General features: G+C 45.5%; 1 protein-coding gene across 2 annotated transcripts in view; it reads left to right on the forward strand.

Moving 5' to 3' along the window:
- Positions 1 to 20,201, forward strand: part of LOC116760700 (cat eye syndrome critical region protein 2) — a 160,219-nt gene that overhangs the window by 96,917 nt on the left and 43,101 nt on the right. For both annotated transcript variants that reach the window (XM_032645993.1, XM_032645994.1), the window contains exons 3-7: positions 11,396 to 11,579; positions 12,622 to 12,761; positions 13,625 to 13,729; positions 16,182 to 16,231; positions 17,058 to 17,227. In XM_032645993.1, coding sequence (XP_032501884.1) covers positions 11,396 to 11,579; positions 12,622 to 12,761; positions 13,625 to 13,729; positions 16,182 to 16,231; positions 17,058 to 17,227 — 649 coding nt within the window. The remainder of the gene's footprint in view (positions 1 to 11,395; positions 11,580 to 12,621; positions 12,762 to 13,624; positions 13,730 to 16,181; positions 16,232 to 17,057; positions 17,228 to 20,201) is intronic.

Raw genomic sequence — 20,201 nt, forward strand, 5'->3', positions numbered from 1 at the left:
AATCCTGCTTGTTAGTTCTTACAGAAAGTGATATAATCTTGTCATATTCCATAAGGAATCTCCTTATTTTGATTAAAGTCCTTATGTTGTGGGACTCCCCTGGTGGCACAGTGGTTAAGAATCCGCTTGCCGGGCTTCCCTGGTGGCACAGTGTCCGCCTGCCGATGCAAGGGACACGGGTTCGTGCCCCGGTCCGGGAAGATCCCACATGCCGCGGAGCAACTAAGCCCTTGCACCACAACTACTGAAGCCCGCAGGCCTAGAGCCCGTGCTCCACAACAAGAGAAGCCACTGTGATGAGAAGCCCGCGCACTGCAACGAAGACCCAACAAAGCCAAAAATAAATAAATAAATTTATTTTTAAAAAAAGTCCTGATGTTGCTCAGTAAAAAGTTGTAGCTTTGTTCATGTAGGTCAGATCCGTTCCTGGGTTACTTTAACTTGTGTTGCTGCTAAGAGTTGAGTGATACACACCGTACAAGTACTTCCAAGTGTAGAATATGATTTATTCCTAACATATTCCTGTGTTTGTATCTTGAATCTGCCTAGTTTATTGACCTTGATTTTTTTAAAGTTGATTCTCTTGTTGTTCTAGGTTATCATCCCCCTTCCTTTTCGTGTTTGTGCTTTTGCCTGTTTCTTGCTGTATTCGTCATCTACTGCTATGTAACAAATTACCCTAAAACTTAGCAGCTTTAAACATCAGTTTCTGTGGGTCAGGAATCTGATGTCCCGGCCGTGCTGCTGGGACCGTGGCCACCCCAGGCCCGCCCTCGGGAGGGCCGTATGTTTGTTTCCTGTGGCTGCTTAGCGCAGTTCACAGGCCGAAGAGCTGAAACTGCATTTGGTATCGGTCGGTTTTGTGGGTCTGCACGTGGCTTGTCAGGGGCCCCGCTCGGCGTGTCTGGAGGCCTAGCTGGGGAGAGACACAGGGTCCTTCAGGCTGCTGGCAGAGTCTCCCTGGCAGCTGTAGGACCCAGGTCTTTGTTCCCGTGCGGCCCTCTCGGCCCCGCTGTGTCTCCTCTCTTGACCTGGCATGCTCGCGGGAGTACCCTCGCCTGCCCAGTTTTGTGACCAGGAGCGAGCCCCAGATGGGCTGTGCCCCACTTGGGAGAGCCCAGCATGCAAGGCTGTGAACACCAGGGGGCCTGTTGCACATGCTTTTGTTTGTCAATAGTGACTGTATTCTCCAGAGGAAAACTGCATATTGGTGGTGAGGCTTATGCTTGCATCTAATCACGTGTACTTAGTTATTAACAACGTATCATAAGTTCTCTTTTTTGCTAGGCTTTTGGACAAGAACCAGTTGATTTTTGGATAGTCACATGTGGTCCTATATAAAGGAATTATCAACAAGAGGTTTTGATTTTCCCTTTTGTTTCAGTAAATGGCTATAACTAACTTGTTCCTAGTTTAATTTTCTCCCATATTTACCATTAGCCACCACGATAAATGTACTTACATTGATAATATCTCCTATAAAAAAACAATTAGTTTGAAGATAACGGGTGTTCTACAGGATATTGTTAGCTTAGATGCAGGCTTCTCCCATCACTCATCTACTTTCACTTTGGCACATTTCATTTCCTCAGTCTTCTTGTGAGGCTATGAAGAAGAGGTAGAGGGAGATCCCCTCAAAGGCTAACCGGGTCCTGTTTTACAGGGAAGGAAACATCCAGAGACTTAGGTAGCCGGTTAGAAGATGAATAATCCCTACAAAGAATTGAGAGATCAGGAGCCCAGATCTTCATCCCTCATAGAATCTGAAGTTTGAATCTCTAACTCTGACTCTTTGTTTTCTGTCGTCTTTACATAAAATTAATGATTTTAGCAGTATAAAAAAGTAAATTCTGGGCTTCCCTGGTGGTGCAGTGGTTAAGAATCCGCCTGCCAATGCAGGGGACACAGGTTCAATCCCTGATCGTGCAAGATCCCCCATGCCGTGGAGCACCTAAGCCCGCGTGCCACAATTATTGAGTTTGTGCTCTAGAGCCCGCGAGCCACAACTACTGAGCCCACGTGCCACAACTACTGAAGCCCGCGCGCCTAGAGCCCGAGCTCCGCAACAAGAGAAGCCACCGCAATGAGGAGCCCGCGCACCACAACAAAGAGTAGCCCCCGCTCGCTGCAACTAGAGAAAGCCCGCGCGCAGCAACGAAGACCCGCCGCGACCAAAAATAAAAAAATAAATAAAAAGAAAAGTTTTAAAGCATCGCCTAAAGTAGTATAGAGCAGAAACCCAACGCGTCCTTAAGATGGGGTGCCGGGTGGGCTGTTCTGGACAGTTTGCTTTTTCACACGTGTGTAGCTAGAGGTGCAAATAGCATTTAATATTTCAGAATGTGTCTGTCTCATCAAGCTGTGCTGGCTCGTCAGACACCCGCAGACAACCGTGTCACCCTGTCTTCTGTGTCTTCCCCCAGCCCTTCTGCTTCTGGGTGCGGTGCAGAGCTGCCCGCCCTCCCCAGCGCTGATGGCAGGCCTCTTAACACTAGTTTCTTCCTTATGACACACTGTGTCAGTTACTCCTAAATGATTTCTTTTGAAACGAGAGGTTAATTTATTTTAAAAAAACAAAAAAATGACCCTAGTTAAATACATGTCATAAAATTTCAGATGCTGTTGTAACCGGGAGGAGAGAAGAGATTTTTTCCCCTTCCTTTTACAGGCAGCTGCTTCTGTGACTTTTTTGCTTTTGAAGGAAACTGTGAGTCTCAGATGGACAGAAGCAGAATTAGTGGGGGGCCCGTCAACCCCCTTTGGTGGGGGTATCCTGGTGCCCTCCGAGCTCGTCCCCCTTTCCTGGGGACAGCGGGTGGCAGTGTTGGTCCTGCTGTTCTGTGCTGGGCCGGGGAGGCAAGTGATGGTTTCACCCTTTTTCATATCATACCTGTGAGGTGTCAGAGCATTGCTGAAAACATAATCTGTAAATTGTGTTAAAAACAGCTAAGTATACATGAAATAAAAAAAATTTCTGAATGGGCAAGTAAGTTTGGGGTGTGATTGATCCAAGTTGAACTAATTGGTCTGAAGTGAGGCTCAGGCTTCAGCCCTTTAAAAACTTGTTTTTGTCGATATAATACACACAGAAAAGGGCACATTGCTTAATCATACAGCTCAGTGAATTTGTACAAACTGAATACACCTACGCAGTGATCACTCAGACAAGAAAACATCACAGTGAATTTTACTTTTCATTGAAAGAAATTGCCTAAAGTGATTGCTATTCTGTCCCTCCAGTGGTACCCACGTACATTTAGAGTGAATTTGTGCTCGGTATTCTCTGAAGTTTTATTTTCATCCCACCGTAAAGAAAGAGGATTTTGGACAGATGAATGCTTGCCTTTCTTGGTTCTAAGGCTTACCTGTTATGTGGAGCTAACAAAGTTCCTTAATCTCTTTGTGCGTTACTCGCCTCATCTGTAAAATGGGAATGATAACCATACCTATTACTAAATTTATTGTGAAATTAAATGAGTTCACTCATGACAGCCTTAGAACAGTCTTGAGCTTTTAGTAAATACCAGAAGCATCTACGTGTGTGGAGTAGGAAGTGGATATTGACCCAGGCTACTGCCAATGTCTTAAATGTTGCGGTTTGCACGTCTCAGAACTGGGGTCAGCAGACTTCTACGAAGGGCCAGAGAATAACCATTTTAGGCTTTGTGTGGGTGACATGGTCTAAACTACTCCCCTCTGCCATCTCAGTGCAAAAGTGGCCAGAGCAGTGCTTCGTGACTGATTGTGGCTGTGTTTTTTTAGATTTTCATAATCTGGAATTTGAATTTTATATCATTTTCTCTTGTCAGAAAATAGTATTCTTTCGATTTCTTTTTTCTTCCAACCGTTAAAGAAGAATGATTTCCACATTCTTAGCTTACAGGCTAAAGATAGACATTCAGGCCAGCCTTGGCCCATGAGCCATAGTTTGCCCCTGTTTTTAGAAAATTAAATAGGTTCCTATTTCTAATTACACAAACTCGGTCGCCATGCTGCTCAAGATAATACATTTCCGTCTCCTCATTTAGTGCCCTTTGCACTAAATCTAACCTCCCCACACCCCCAAAACCCCACTGCATCCCACGCAGTGACCTGATTTTTATTGATGCAGATTGTTTTGCCTTATTCTAGAATTTCGTGTGTGTGTGGCTGGGATCATGCAGTGTGGGTTCTGTGTGTCCAGCTTCTTTGAGGAAGCACAGGGTCTGTGTGATACTGACACTGCTATTTGTATCAGTTCTTCGTTCCTTTTAGGGGAGGGGGTCTGCATTGGATTCCAGTGCAAAAATATATGACAGTTTTTTTGTCTGCTAGTTGGTGGACTTGTATGTTGCCTCCGGTTTGGGGCTGTTGAGAGTACAGCAGCTGTAAACACTCGCACGGATGTTTTCGTGGATGTCTTTTCGTTTCTCTCAGGAATCGCTGGGTCGTGCGTGAGAGCACAGTTGACACTGACTTGTTTTCTAAGCAGCGGTGACCTTTATTCTCCTACCAGCAACACATGAACAGTCCGGTTGCTCCATATCTTTCCCGACATCAAGTGTGATGAAGTGCTGTCCCTTTTGTCTGTTGCTGAATTCAGTTTGCTGCTGTTTTGTTGAGGATTTCTCCATGTATGTTTATGAAGAATATCGGTCTGTAATTTTATTTTCTTATGAAGCTTTGTCAGGTTTTGGCACAAGGGTTGAGAAGTGTTCCCTTCTCTCGTTTCTGAAAGAGTTTGTGTAATTTCTTTTCTTTTTTAAAAAAATTTATTTATTTTATTTACATTTATTTTTGGCTGCGTTGGGTCTTCGTTGCTGTGCGTGGGCTTTCGCTAGTTGCGGCGAGCGGGGGCTGCTCTTCGTTGCAGTACGCAGTCTTCTCGTTGCGGTGGCTTCTGTTGTTGCGGAGCATGGGCTCTAGGTGCGCGGGCTTCAGTAGTTGTGGTGCGTGGGCTCAGTAGTTGTGGCTCACGGGCTCTAGAGCACAGGCTCAGTCGTTGTGGCGCACGGGCTTAAGTTGCTCTGCGGCATGTGGGATCTTTCCTGACCAGGGATTGAACCCATTTCCCCTGCATTGGCTGGCGGGTTCTTAACCACTGCACCACCAGGGAAGTCCGAGTTTGTGTAACTTCTTCCAAACAGTTCACCACTGAAAGCCTTTGGGTTTGTAGTTTTCTTTGTGTGCAAGTTTTTGATTGAGTATTATTGATTTGATTTCTTTAATAGATTAAGGCTATTTGGGTGTTCTGTTTCTTTTTTAAAAAATTTTATTGAAGTATAGTGTTGTGTTAATTTCTGCTGTATAGCAAAGTGATTCAGTTTTACATATATACATTCTTTTTCATATTCCTTTCCATGACAGTTTATCACAGGATATTGAATATAGTTCCCTGTGCTATACAGTAAGACCTTGTTGTTTATCCATTCTAAATGTAATAGTTTCCATCTATCAACCCCAAATTCCCAGTCCATCCCTCTCCCCCTGCCCATAGCAACCACTAGTCTGACCTCTATATCTGTGATTCTGTTTCTGCTTTGTAAATAGGTTCATTTGTGTCATATTTTAGATTCCACATATAAGTGATATCATACGGTATTTGTCTCTCTTTCTGACTTTGCTTGATATGATAATCTCTTGGTCCATCCATGTTGCTGCAGATGGCATTATTTCACCCTCTTTTTATGGTTGAGTAATATTCCATTGTATATATGTACCATGTCTTTTTTATCCATTCATTCATCTGTCAATGGATGAAGGTTGCTTCTATGTCCTGGCTGTTGTCAGTAGTGCTGCTGTAAACACAGGGGTGCATTTATCTTTTCAAATTACAGTTTTGTCTGGATATATACCCAGGAGTGGGATTGCTGGATCATATGGTAGCTCTGTTTTTAGTTTTTTGCGGAACCTCCAAAGTGTTCTCCATGGTGGCTGCACCAGTTTACATTCCCACCAACAGTGTAGGAGGGTTCCCTTTTCTCCTGAGTGTTCTGTTTCTTAAGTCAATTTTGGTAAGTAATTTAGGCATTTTTCAAGGAGTTTGTCTATTTTATTTAAGATTTTACATTTATTTCCATAGTACTATTCATAATATTCTCTTACTATCTGTAGGATCTACAGTGGTTTCTCCACTTTCATTCCTGATGTTGGAATTTGTTCTCTCTCTCTCCCTCTATTCTTTCTACAGGTTTACCAACTTTTCAAATGCTTACTAAGGAACCAGCTTTTTTTTTTTTTTTTTTGCAGTATGCGGGCCTCTCGCTGCTGTGGCCTCTCGCGTCGGGGAGCACAGGACCCGGACGCACAGGCCCAGCGGCCATGGCTCACGGGACCAGCCGCTCCGCGGCATGTGGGATCCTCCTGGACTGGGGCACGAACCCGCGTCCCCTGCATCTGCAGGCGGACTCTCAACCACTGTGCCACCAGGGAAGCCCAAGGAACCAGCTTTTAACTTTACCTACTGTTTGCCTGTTTTCTTTAAAAAATTTTTTTTTCTGTTTTTGATTTATTATTTTCTTCTATTTACTTTGGCTTTAGCCTACTCTTCTATTTCTTTCTTCTCAAGTTATAATACTTGTTATGAGCCTTTTTTCTTTTCAATACAGGCATTTTAAAGCTGTAAGTTTACTTCTAGGCAGTGCTCGACTGGGCTGTTCAGTCCATTTACATTTAGTGCAGTTACTGGTATGGTTGGTTTTCCACTGTTCTGGGGGTTTTTAAGTGTCCAATTCATTGGTGTTTAGTATATTCACAAGGTTGTGTAGTCATCACCAGTGTTGAATTCCAGAACATTTTATCACCGCCAAAGACCCCTCACACCCATCAACTGTCACTCCTTGCTTCCTCCAGTCACCAGTCCCACTAACTAATGTGCTTCCTGTCTGTTTTTACTATTCTAGGTACCTCTTATAGGTGGAATGCATACATATAGGTATCCAGCTACTTTCACTTCGCATGTTTTCAGAATTATCCGTGTTGTACCGTGAATCACATACTCATTCATTTTATGGCCCCCAAATACTCCGTTGTACAGATACATGTTTTATTTATCTGTTAGTTCATGGACGTTGGTGCTGTTTCAGCTTTTTGGCTGTTAAGAATTCTGCTGCTGTGTATGGACATTTGTCTGCTCATTTCTGTTTGGATGTATGTTTTCGTTCTCTTGGGTACACACCTAAGAGTGGAATGGGTGGGTCATATGGTAATTCTGTGTTTAAGTTTTGAGCAGCTTGCCAAACTTTTGCAAAGTTGCTGCACCATTTTACATTCCAACTAGCAGTATATGATGGTTCCCACTCTGCGTCCTTGTTAACAGGTGGTCAGCACTTGTTCTTATCTTTTTAATTTTAGCCATCCTGGTGGGTGTGACCTGGTACCCTATTGGGGTTTGATTTGCATTTCCCAAATGACGAATGAGCGTCTTTTCATGTGTTTCCTTCTTTTTTCCTCTCTTTGTCCTTCAGTGCTTTCTTTTGGGTTATTTAAAGATTAATACATGTTGATTTCCAGGTGACTTTTTTTTTTTAAAATAAATTTATTTATTTTTGGCTGTGTTGGGTCTTCGTTGCTGCACGCAGGCTTTCTCTAGTTGCGGCGAGCAGGCTTCTCATTGCAGTGGTTTCTCTTGTTGTGGAGCACAGGCTCTAGGCACGTGGGTTTCAGTAGTTGCAGCACGTGGGCTCAGCAGTTGTGGCATGCAGGCCCTAGAGCATGCAGGCTCAGTAGTTGCGGTACCCGGGCTTAGTTGCTCTGCGGCATGTGGGATCTTCTTCCCGGACTAGGGATTGAACCCGTGTCCCCTGAATTGGCAGGCAGATTCTTAACCACTGTGCCACCAGGGAAATCCCCCAGATGACTTTTAATACTTTTCTTTGTTACTTAACATAAACATTCATATACACAAATAAAATCTATATTATATACATATTTCCCAGTTAAAAGATATGTTTTGTATCTTAATCATATTTTCCTTTAATTTGAAATTGTCGTGATTTTTTACTTATCCTGGCTATCACATTGATTTCAGGATATGGCAGGCACTATATAGTCCTATAGAAGAGACATTATTTTAGTTGTTTTGGGCTGAATCTTTTTATGATCTTTAAGAATAAGCACTTTGTCAAATTTTCTTGTGGAGCCTTTTATTTGTTGCTTCACTTGGAACCAAAATCTTTATCTCAGTCCAGTATTCGTGTGTTTGTGTGTGTGTGTGTGTGTTTTTTTTTTTTAAGCTTTTTGCCCACACTGTGTGGCAGGCAGGGTCTTAGTGCCCCGACCAGGGATTGACCCCTCCCCCACTGCACTGGAAGTGCGGAGTCTTAACCACTGGACCTCCAGGGAAGTCCCCCAGTGCTTGTGTTAAACGTGGCCTAACTGTGAACACGGGTGTTTCATTAGCTGCCCCAGTAGCCATAGCAAACGGGAAGATAAAATTTTTCCATTTAGTCTCCACATGGCACCCGCGGTGCCAGGTCTTCCTTGCTCCCTGTGTGTGGGCTGCACATACACTTTCACGTCTCAGAACTGACACAGAGCCTGCCTTCTCCCTTGTGATCTTCTCAGGCAGCTTGTTTCCTCCGTGGTGCAGGGTCCTGCCAGCTCCGCTCGGGCCGCGCTGTCCCTGGGAATGTGGGTCTCACAGTGCAAGTCTGTTCTGTCTGAAGGAAAATAAGCAGTTCTCTGCTGGGGTCCTAAGAGATGCTCACTCTGCGACTGTGGAAAGATAGTTCTGTCTTTTTTTCTCTCTCTTGTACAAACTATTTTAAGAAATAAAGGGATAATTAGCATTTGGAACTTTTCTCAGACAAGGAGCTCTGACCTGGTTGTGCTCAGAACCTCCAGTTGGTTCCATCTTTTTTGTTCCCACATCCTGTTGAAAGGATTAGTGACAACTCAGGAAGAAGTGCCCTGAGCTGAGCTGAGAGATTTACAACGTAGGATCAGTTTGTAGCAGCTGTTGCCACGCACTCCTCCTCTGAGCAGCGCACAGGATCACGGCACTCATTTTTCTGAGGGCGGGAGTGCATGGTCTTACCAGATTCTGAAAGAGTTTTGTGTCCTAGAGAAGATGAAGAACCGCGAAGTACAAAGTATTAACCCTAATTGTTGGCTTACTGAGCCTTTTCGTTTCAAATACCCTTGACCACGCTGCCTTCAAAAAATTTTTCCCTCGAATATCTGACCCTTAAAAGAAAGAGATACAGATTTTTATGAGGCTTATCTATATACAAGGCAAAGGAGTGATCTTGAATTGTAAGTCCGTTAGTATCTCTTGGTAAGGTGGTATGGAGATGACTTAAGAAACTTTTAGCAGAAGTGATGTAATTGGGACTGAGTAGGTTAATAGGGCTGTTGGAAAGGAATCTCAGACATGCAGCTATTGGGACATGGAGGGGCTTTCAGGCAGATCGCGGCTGATTGGGCTTCCTCGCCTCCTGCCGCGTCCTCGTGGAATGATCTCATGTCATGATCTCATGTCATGGAGTCCACGTTTCATTTTACTGCAGGAAGAACACACCTGGTTGTTTAGGGTACTTGGTGTGCAGTAGAAATCCTAGAAAGCATGTGGCGGATAAAGGGGTTTATTACCAAAGGCAGGTTGTCTTCTTCACACTCCTTGAAACGAAAAAGCACCCCGTTTTATGTTCATATTCTCCTTTGCCACACGACCTGCTTTTCACCGTCAGCTAGAGCTGCTCTTTGTCGGCTCCTCCACCTGAAGGGGTAGCACGGGCTTTGCGGGCGGAGGCCAGGCTGGTCCCAAGGCTCCCGCAGGTGCCTGCAAGCAGGGCTCAGGATATGGTGCTGAGAGCCCTGTGTTTCCAGGTGTAATGCTGCATTTTGATAAGGTAACCACATTCACAGTGTCCGCATTTGAGGTATCAACAGGAAGGAAATAAAGTTTCTTCTCTCTTTGAAAAAGCAAAATGTTTAATTTCTTATTTGCCTAAGGCCCTTTGTTTTTTCTCTATGAGTATTTCTTCTGACTTTTTCTGCAAATATAACTACATAGATTATAAGTGCCTCTTGTAAAGATTATATTGACACATAATTCCTTTACAGCTCTTTGTTTAGTGAGAAAAATACATATATATATTTTTTGCTGTACACGGCCCTCTCACCGCTGTGTCCTCTCCTGCTGCGGAGCACAGGCTCTGGACGCGCAGGCTCAGCGGCCATGGCTCACTGGCCCAGCCACTCCGCGGCATGTGGGATCTTCCCAGACCGGGGCACGAACCCGTGTCCCCTGCATCGGCAGGCGAGCTCTCAACCACTGCACCACCAGGGAAGCCTGAGAAAAATATTTTTAAATCAAACATTAGGTGAAATTATATCCAGATTCTTTAGTAGTTGAGATATGAAATAACTAACAATTAAACAGCACTTGTTATATACAAGGCACATTTAGGTACTAATCAAAAATTTAAGTTGTCTTAAATGTTTTCTATAGAAAAAGCCCTCAAATTTAGTGTTTCGTAACACACCCACAAGTTTACGTGTAACAGCACATGAAAGTATAGTTACACGTTGGAGTAGCCTCTTTTAAAATTAATTAATTAATTAGTCTATCTGGCCACGCAGCGCGGCTTGTGGGATCTTAGTTCCCCGACCAGGGATTGATCCTGGGCCCTTGGCAGTGAAAGCATGGAGTCATAACCACTGGACCGCCAGGGAATTCCCTGGAGTAGCCTCCTGTGTTCTGGAGAAGGTTTTTTCAAACCTTTGCATCTTAACCTGAACTATAAATGGATTAGGCCAGGCAGACATTGCCGTTCTTTGCTGTTTGCCATCTAAGTTGTGGACCTAATCTTTTTTAAAAATTAATTAATTAATTTTTGGCTGCGTTGGGTCTTTGTTGCTGTGTGCGGGCTTTCTCTAGTTGTGGCGAGCAGGGTCTACTCTTTGTTGTGGCGAGCAGGGTCTACTCTTTGTTGCGGTGCGCGGGCTTCTCATTGCGGTGGCTTCTCTTGTTGCGGAGCACAGGCTCTAGGCACGCAGGCTTCAGTAGTTGTGGCTCACGGGCTCTAGAGCGCAGGCTCAGTAGTTGTGGCGCACAGGCTTGGTTGCTCTGCGGCACGTGGGATCTTCCGGGACCAGGGCTCAAACCCGTGGCCCCTGTATTGGCAGGCGATTTCTTAACCACTGTGCCACCAGGGAAGGTCCCGCAACCTTCTTAAATATTGATGATCTTTGGGACTTGACGGTGTCAGGTCCCAGGAGATGGTGTAATAACATAGGGCTTCCTCAAGGGATCCTTGGGCCCTTCCTGGCACTTTCCACTCCTGCTGCTGTTGAAGATTTGTCAGCTGTCCAGCCACCCACCACCTCCAGCACCACCCCCACCCCCCCGCCCTCCACACCACCCTCTCTATGTGGTACTCATGTGTCTTTGTGTCTGGGGCCGCCTGGTTAGGCCTCAGACCTTCCACAGCTACCTGGAGGACATCATCAGCTACCGCTGGGAGCTGGAAGAAGGGAAGCCTAACCCCCTGAGGGAAGCCAGCTTCCAGGACCTGCCCCTTCGCACCCGTGTGGAAATCCTCCACCGCCTCTGTGACTACCGGCTGGACGCAGACGATGTCTTCGATCTCCTCAAGGTGCGTAGCTGACAGGTACCCTGTCCCTGGAGCAGAAGTTAGAGCAGCCAGCGTTGGGATGCTGTGCTGGTCTTGGGAATCTTGTGGATGCAGCTGTTACCACTGTTGCCAGGGGGATCCAAGCCACACGCTCAGATGACTGCATGTTATTTTATTTTGGTTTAACTTCTACTTTGGTTTGTTCTTCGTTCTGTGTACCGAGTCCCCGCTGACATGGGAACAATCGTAGGTTCCTGTTTGCTCTGTCATCAGTCAGAATTGCAGTTACATTAGTCACTGAGTTTTATTTCCTGAGGTCTGAAATTTGACTTAGAATAATTGAAATATTTATGAAACCTCCCAAGGACTTTAACCCATCCTCACCGCACACCGTGTGCACATTGTAGATGTGTGCTGGGTGGGGCTGTGGACGCCTCCCCCCTCCCTCTTATCCTGTCTCAGAGGGAGGGCACGGGCGGTCTTCTACTTTGCCCTCACCGAGAGGTCGGTCAGAAACGATGAACTGCGTCGACGGTGCTCGTGGGCTCAGATGGGCACCATGGTGAAAACCGCAGAGCAGCCCAGCACAGTCTTCGCTGAGGTCTCGGCCTCCACCCCCCGAGGGTTGGCAGTGCAGGTCAGGCTGGGGGAGTGGGGAGCCCCGGGCCGGACTGGCCAGCGGCGACAGAGCATCATGGGGGACGAGGCTGCCACAGCACCAGACTATCCTGTTGGAATTGTCTTTCCTCTTGTTGGTACACACAGAATACATGTCTAAACCAAGTATGTCACACGTTCATCAAAATCCCTTTGGGTTGCTCTTTTTTTGGCGAGGTAGGGGCGATGGTGGCAGTGGGATTCGTGTGAAGTCCTTCCGTATCCTGCTCTTAAGGCAGGCACCTTCTCCCCGTCCCGTGTGGCGGGTACCCTGACTGAGAATTACCTAAGATGCTTGAGCATTTTAATGTGAGGGATATGTGAGGATAAATTCAGAATCCTCATTTCACTTGTCTCTTTAGTTTTGTTCGTTGTGAGCCCAAACCTCTCTCCTTGTCCTGCCCAGGGCCTGGATGCAGACAGTCTCCGTGTGGAACCGCTGGGTGAGGACAACTCCGGGGCCCTCTACTGGTATTTCTATGGGACGCGAATGTACAAGGAGGACCCAGTGCAAGGAAAATCCAACGGAGAGCTCTCTCTGAGCAGGTACCTTCCTAAAGGTCAGGGCTGCCATAGCCACTGTTAGAAGAGCGTCGTTAAAATCAAATACATCGGAATTCCGCAGCACAAGTTATTTTTTCTCATGAAGGAATTAGCAGCATGTCTACAAAGAGATGGCAAAGAGTTATTTCACACAAAAGTGAAAAGGAATTAATCTCTAGCCCAGCTCTCAGCGGCTCCACCCCAGAGGCCGTTCTGCCCGCCAGGTTCTCAGCAGCACAAGTGCTCCCCGGGGCCTTTCCCTCCAGCAGAGTGGGTTCTGGAGAATCCCTTCTCCTACTAGAGCTGATGTCCTCAGTGAGGAAGAGGGCTTGTCCCCAGCATCCCAGAGTGATGCTGCATCTTCCCCAGACGTGCCGGTTGCTGGGCCCTTTGCTGTTAGCGAAGCCTGAGGCCTCACTCAGATGTTCATGTGGGAGATGTTGTTTTCCTTGGTTCCACGTTTTAACAATGGAAAATGGGAGGTCACCCTGCTCTTTCCCTGTAACTGCTGCCTTTGTTCCTTTTTATAACCTCATGGCCAGAAAAGCTAATCACTAGCTTAAAGCCAGTTTTTTGTTTTGTTTTGTTTTGTTTTGCGGTACGCGGGCCTCTCAGCGTTGTGGCCTCTCCCGTTGCGGGGCACAGGCTCCGGACGCGCAGGCTCAGCGGCCATGGCTCACGGGCCCAGCCGCTCCGCGGCACGTGGGATTTTCCCGGACCGGGGCATGAACCCGTGTCCCCCGCGTCGGCAGGCGGACTCTCAACCACTGCGCCACCAGGGAAGCCCCATAATCACTAGCTTATAAATCATGTGTAACGCATCAGTCCTATGACAGAACATTTCTATTTAATGTACTATTTCTTAGGGAAACTGAAGGACAAAAAACTGTCTCAAGTGTTCCTGGGAAAACAGGGAAAAGAAGAGGAAGACCCCCAAAACGGAAAAAACTGCAGGAGGAAACTCTAGTGAGGTGAGTAAATCTTGTTAGTCTGTGTAGGTCCCTAACGCAAACCCTTACGCTGGAGGGACTCGCCTCCATCCTGCTTTCTGTGCCTCGGGGGGGACATGGGCCCTGCGTCACAGTCCTCGGGGGCCTCCTGCCTGGCCCCTCGCTTTCACTGGACAGTGGGGACTGTGACAGTGGACGGCACCGAGAACTGAGCCCGCCTGCAGGAAGTGCCCTGAAAATCCCATCCCTACACCACACGTTTCTTCACAGGAGTGTGGAGAGAAGGAGATTTTAGTAGTAAACGTGCTTTGTTCTGTGTAGAATACAATTTCTTACAATAAAGAAAAGGTAAGACTTTAAACATTTTTATAGTGTTTATTTTATATTTAATTTTAGCAAAGAAAAAGATTCTCTTACGATTGGGAAATTGTATTATTACTATCTTTTGGCCACACTGCACGGCATGTGGGATCTTAATTCCCCAACCAGAGATCGAACTCGCATCCCGTGCAGTGGAAGTGCAGAGTCTTAACCAGTGGACCACCAGGGCAGTCCCAGGAAATTTTATTTTAATATGTCATTGCCTTTTAGGAATTCCCACCATGTGAATCTCAATATAAGAGTTTTCAGAATCTGACCTGTTCTGTGTAGAAATACTTTTTCCTTTTACTTGAGGATCAGATCTGTCATTATTCACTTACGGAAGTTAGGTCATAGTCTTAAAAATTCTAATAACACAGGAGAAGCTGCTTCTTCCTTCGGCGTTTTAGAACTACTTAAGTAACCTAAATGCCTGAAGTGAACCAGATTTCACTGTGCTGCTTATTAACTACTAAGAGATATTTTTAGGAATCAGATTATGAATAAATCAATCAGAATTTGATTTTTTTGTTACAACAGTCAGTGTTACACTTTCCAGAAATTTTAACTACAGATTGCAGGTTTCCTCCCACCAGTATTTGTGAGAAATGTTCTTATAATCATGTTTTATACACAAGACGTCTGTTTCTGGATTTTGTTAGCAATCTATACCTCCTGATACATTCAGAAATCTGTTCTGTACTCTCTCAGTTTCCCTGTGAGTCCCAACAATTAAAGTGCCTTAGTGGTGGGGCTGTAGTCATTTTAAGAAGCATATGTGTGCTTATGCTACCCTCTGCTGGTGATTTTATTCTTTAGAGTTCTGTATCCAATACAGTATTTAAGTATTTTTAAATTAAATAAAATTTTGTGAAATCTAAAAAGTGAAACTAGTGGATATAATAAAACAGAAACAGACTCATAGAAACAGAACAAACTAGTGGTGACCAGCGGGGAGAGGGACAGGGGAGGGGCAAGATAGGGGATTAAGAGGTACAAACTACTAGGTAAAATAAACTATAGGGATATACTCTACAACACAGGGAATATAGCCAATATTTTATAATAACTATAAGTGGAGTACAATCTTTAAAAATTGTGAATCATTGTGTTGTACATCTAAAACTATACCTCCATTTTTTAAAGAATGATGAAAAACAAATGTAGACAATAAGATATGTATAGAAGGGGGAGAAGAAGTAAAGAGAAAGGGCAGCCCCTAAAACAAATTATTTTTTAAAAATAATAAATAAAAGTTAAAGTTTGGTTCCTCAGTCACACCTGACACACTTCAGCTGAGCCAGGCACTCGTGGCCCGTGGCTGCCTCGTTGGACAGCGACAGTACAGGACGTTTTCCTTCTCCCGGGAGGCTGTTCGGGGCAGTGCTGGGTTAGGTGGTTGAAAAGAGACCAGAAGATCCAGAGAATGTCATTCATGATTCAGGGAGACTTAACACTGTCGGGCTGATGAGCACATTTGTATTTTATAATTTAATTCCAGCATCCCTGTGAGGTGGGCATTATTAATAGCCCCATTTTACAGGGAAGTTCAGTGACTTTTCTGAGGTCACAGGGTAGGTGGTGGCAAGCCTTGAATAGAGGTGGCCCGGCCTCAGAACCTGTGTTCTTCACCCCAGCCTGCTGTGAGGGCCAATTCAGTACGCCTCGCCTGCAGTGCCACCCTCAGTGCAGTCTGGGAGGAAGCCCTTTTCTTGGCATTTACCTGTGGACACTGAACTTCTCCTTTCCTGTGTCCCCGTGTATCTGTCCTTCCTCTCTGCGCCAGCACACACTCTTGGTAGTAAGTCATGGGTCTACCTTACAGGGGAGCACAGCAATTTTGGACATGTCTTTGTTTTTTGTTTTTTCGTTTTTTTTGTGGTACGCGGGCCTCTCACTGTCGTGGCCTGTCCCATTGCAGAGCACAGGCTCTGGACGTGGAGGCTCAGCGGCCATGGCTCATGGGCCCAGCTGCTCCGCGGCATGTGGGATCTTCCCGGACCTGGGCACGAACCCGTGTCCCCTGTATCGGCAGGCGGACTCTCAACCGCTGCGCCACCAGCAAAGCCCCATGTCTTTGTTTTAATTGGTGCCTCTTTTTCCTGTGTTTCAGTGAAAAGCAGGAAGAAAACTCCTTAGCATCTGAGCCGCAGACAAGAAATGGTAATGGGTTTTGTCGGGGTCAGAAGGGATTGCATGAACATGATTGACTTGTGTCCTTTTCCAGAGTCGAGTGCAGAGCGTTACGACTATTACAGTAGCCTCTGATTAGCCTCCTCACCCTTCACACATCGTCTCCCTGTGCCCATCTCTCCCCCTGACGGATAGCTTGAGAGCAGGACCAGGTCTTTTCACTTGGGCCCCCTTACCCAGGCCCAGCAGAATAGACACCCAACGTTGGAATGAATGAGCAGCTTCTCCGAGAGCTTTCTTTTAATGTATTGGATTGGCCAAAAAGTTTGTTCGGTTAGTGATACGTTCAATAAAGTTCTTGGTGAAAATGAAAAATCTGTCTTATTTTTACTTAAAACTGAATGAACTTTTTGGCCAGCCCAGTAAAATGCTTTACTACATAAGGAAGTGTACTGGGTTCCTCCCTAGACTTCGGTTCTGGGATCCAAATTGTATAAATTTGGGGAGAAATAGCAGTTTAGTGTATCTCAGTGCAACAAGCGAGACTGCAAAAGCTCAATCAAAACCATTTTTGCAGAAAAGTAAACACATGAAAGCATTTCTAGTATATTAGAATCTATCATGAAGGTTACGATAGTTATATTTGTATTGCCTTTACGTATTCTTATCTCTTAGTTGTAAACAATGATAGTAACAGGAAAATCAGAAGTACACAGCATCAACCTTAAAAGGTAATGGGCCCCCCATTTTTCTGATTACCTGGCTTTGATCATAACCCAGGGTCCAACTGAAACTGAAGATAGAAAGAAACAGGTCTCATGGGATCTGTTTACTGAGCCACCCCTTTCTCTTCTAGGGTCCCAGGGGCCAGGCCAAGGCTCCTGGTGGCTCCTGTGCCAGACAGAAGAGGAGTGGAGACAGGTCACCGAGAGTTTCCGGGAGAGGACCTCCCTGCGAGAGCGGCAGCTCTACAAGCTCCTCAGCGAGGACTTCCTGCCCGAGATCTGCAGCATGATTGCCCAGAAGGTGTGCAGACAGGGTCCCTGTCCTCCGTGTGTGGCGTCAAGCTGCTCTGGTAAAGGGTTCCTTCATTAGAGGTTTGAGCACCCTCCACTCCACGCTCTCCTGCAGCTGGTCCAGCCTTCATCTTTCTTCACCTGGGACATTAAAATGGGACCTCGTGCCCCCACTCTCCTTCAGTATGGGCCATGTGATTTAATCCTCATGCCTCTACCCCGTCCTCACCGCTCTTCACCCTTGGGAGCCAGCTCTCCTCCTCCCCAGCATCCCCTGGGAACCACCCCCTGAGCCCCAGATGTGTCTCTGCAGAGCACCCTGTGTGTACCTCTCCCTGTACATAGACTCCTGCCTCTTTTTTTTTTTCTCTTTCCTTTTTAAAAAAGATGATCTTCTGGTCTGTCTACTTCTAACAGCAGGCTCTAAAGGTGCTTTTCTTTGTGGCTCTAGTGCTGGCTGCCCCCTCTGACTGCAGGGCACCGAACCCTGGCTTCGTCCTGCCCCCTGCCTGCCCCCGCCTGTTCCAAGGCTCTCAGAAACCCCACTTGAGGACCTGGTGTCTGTGAGCTCTCCCCTGCCTCTCCCAAGCGAGGGTGTACCCCACCGCCCCCCGGTGTGCTTCCCGGCTTCATTTCATTGGGAGTTGTGTAAGCAACTCTGGATCGGGAGCCATGTCTTCCCCATCATTGTAACCCCACAGGTGACCTCCTGGAACACCCGTTCTGTGGTGGGTGCCTGGCAGCCACCCAGTTTCCATAAATCTGTTGCTTCTGATTCTTAATACTTTGTAATAGAAGACAGAAGAATGTGAGCACTGCCCCTGACGTTTGAAGAGAAAGTGTTTGTAAACCCTCGCGGCAGCACCGCGGTGGGGCCACGTGACAGATAATGCTACTTGATCTGTCGTGACTCAGTGATACTTGTAACCATTGAGCAGGCTGGTGCTTTGGGGTGAACTGTAGAAAGTCACGGAATTTCATTTTCATGGGTGAGCGTCTCCCCGTCGACGTCCTTAATCCCGTTGACTATAATTACACTTGGATCTTGTCCTCCACAGTGCACTGTGACCATTTTTCCAGGACTTGAAATACGTAATCTAGTTTTCTTAAAGTAGCTATTAAATAGAGCTGGTTTTATAACTTTACATAACCTTGTATATGACTTTATTGATATGATTAATGACAGCACCTTAAATCATCTGTAAGGCATTTATCTAATCTGCTTAAACTTTGTTTTATAATTCTGTCTTTTTAACTGCAATATTCAGCCTCAGACTTTTGAATAGTGTAACTAAGGGAAAAAACTTTTACAGGCATAAAATGGATGGTTTTGATACAGAAAATTTCAGGAGTTGATTCTTTGCAAGAGAACGAAAAATTAAAATAAGGTAAACCTTAAATACAAATTTCAAGAACCATGAAATTAGAAGCTGAAAAAAGAAATAATAGATTTGATATTTTGAAAGCTATACAGTGCTGTAAATTTGCAAGCATTAGTGAAATGGGGTGTTGATCCCTGCCCCAAAAAAACCCAGAATCTAAATTATGCAGCCAGAAACCTTAGCAGACCAGTAATTAGGGAAGAAGAGTTTTCACAAAAGCATCCCATCAAAAGCTCCAGAATCATTTAGATTTATTCACAGGTAAAATTTTCTAAACCTTTACGGAAAGATAATTTCCGAACAGTTCAAAAATAAAGAAAGAAGTGGCTTGGTTACTGTGTCCATTGAGATATAGTTATCTTAGTGCCCCATTCCTGATGAATTTAAATACGCTCTTCATTCAGTAATATAAATGTCAAGGCTTTAAAAGTGCACTAACAAGTAAAGACCGTTTCCTCATCAAAAGAATAATAACTCATAACCCGTCGGGGTTAAGTGGCATGTGTGGTACGGGAATACTGTCTTGGAAGTCTTGTGTGTGTGACGTAAGAAAAGAGTAAGAGGCAGAATTTTAGAGCGTTTCGTCTGGGGGAATAGAATTGCACTTAACGAAGTCTGTTGCTTAGCACTCACAGCAGTGCTGGCTCCCGACGTCCTGCGTGGGCATCACCTGGACCGCGCGCTGCTCTCGTCCCAGCCTGGCAGGATGGCTGGAGGTAGCTCTGTTGCTCTGTGATTCGTTCCTATGACTGCTAAAGGTTAACAGTTACTGGCCGCCGCAGCAAAACAGGTGCTGCTGTGAATCTGACTGTGCCTGTGCAGAATTGATGAGAGAGAAGAAGGTACAAAGCTGTGAGGACGTGTATCTTCACATCTCGAGTAAGGATGCCAGACCTCTGTGTTTCTTGAAGGAAAGTTTAGATGTCAGTCGTCACCAAGATAAACTGAGGTTTGTCGTCGCCTTAGCCAAGTCCCAGCGTAACAGAGGTCTCCTCGAGCATACCCGGTGAACGTAGATATTGCGGGTGGGGGCAGTGGGGTGACTCATTTTAGCACTGCCTTGTCCTGGCACAGAGGCCAGACATCAGTAGCACCCTCGGGGGGTCTTCATTCAAGAGGCCACCCACGGGAAATGACAACCTGCGAGCTGGGCATCCTGCTGATGTTTTCACAGACCTGTGTGCGTCCGTTGTTCTCGTTACTGAATTCACATAATTAAATATTATGAAACAAAATAAGGGCATAAAATTTTCTATAAAAAGTTTTTATTAAAAGCAAAGATGAGTTGCTTCTGAAAGGTTCACTGTCAAATTAGGATAAAATAGTAAAAAATGAAAGGAAAAAAATTCATTACAATCTTATGGTTTCGGTATTTGGATTGCAAGTATCATTATCATCTCACTTGCGATTATAAAAAGAAAACTGGAAGGGCAGATAAAGGTATAAGAGGGTAGGAGGGAATCTCCAGGAACCCCCTCAGTGGGCCTGCATCATATGACTAGTGAATGGCAGTACATTTTTATACATTAAGTTAAAACACACACACTGTGTAGATTCTTCCTTTGACAGTGACTGTGTGTACCTACCAGTACCCATCCAAGT

The sequence above is a fragment of the Phocoena sinus genome, chromosome 10, assembly GCF_008692025.1.
Source record: "Phocoena sinus isolate mPhoSin1 chromosome 10, mPhoSin1.pri, whole genome shotgun sequence".
NCBI lineage: Eukaryota > Metazoa > Chordata > Mammalia > Artiodactyla > Phocoenidae > Phocoena > Phocoena sinus.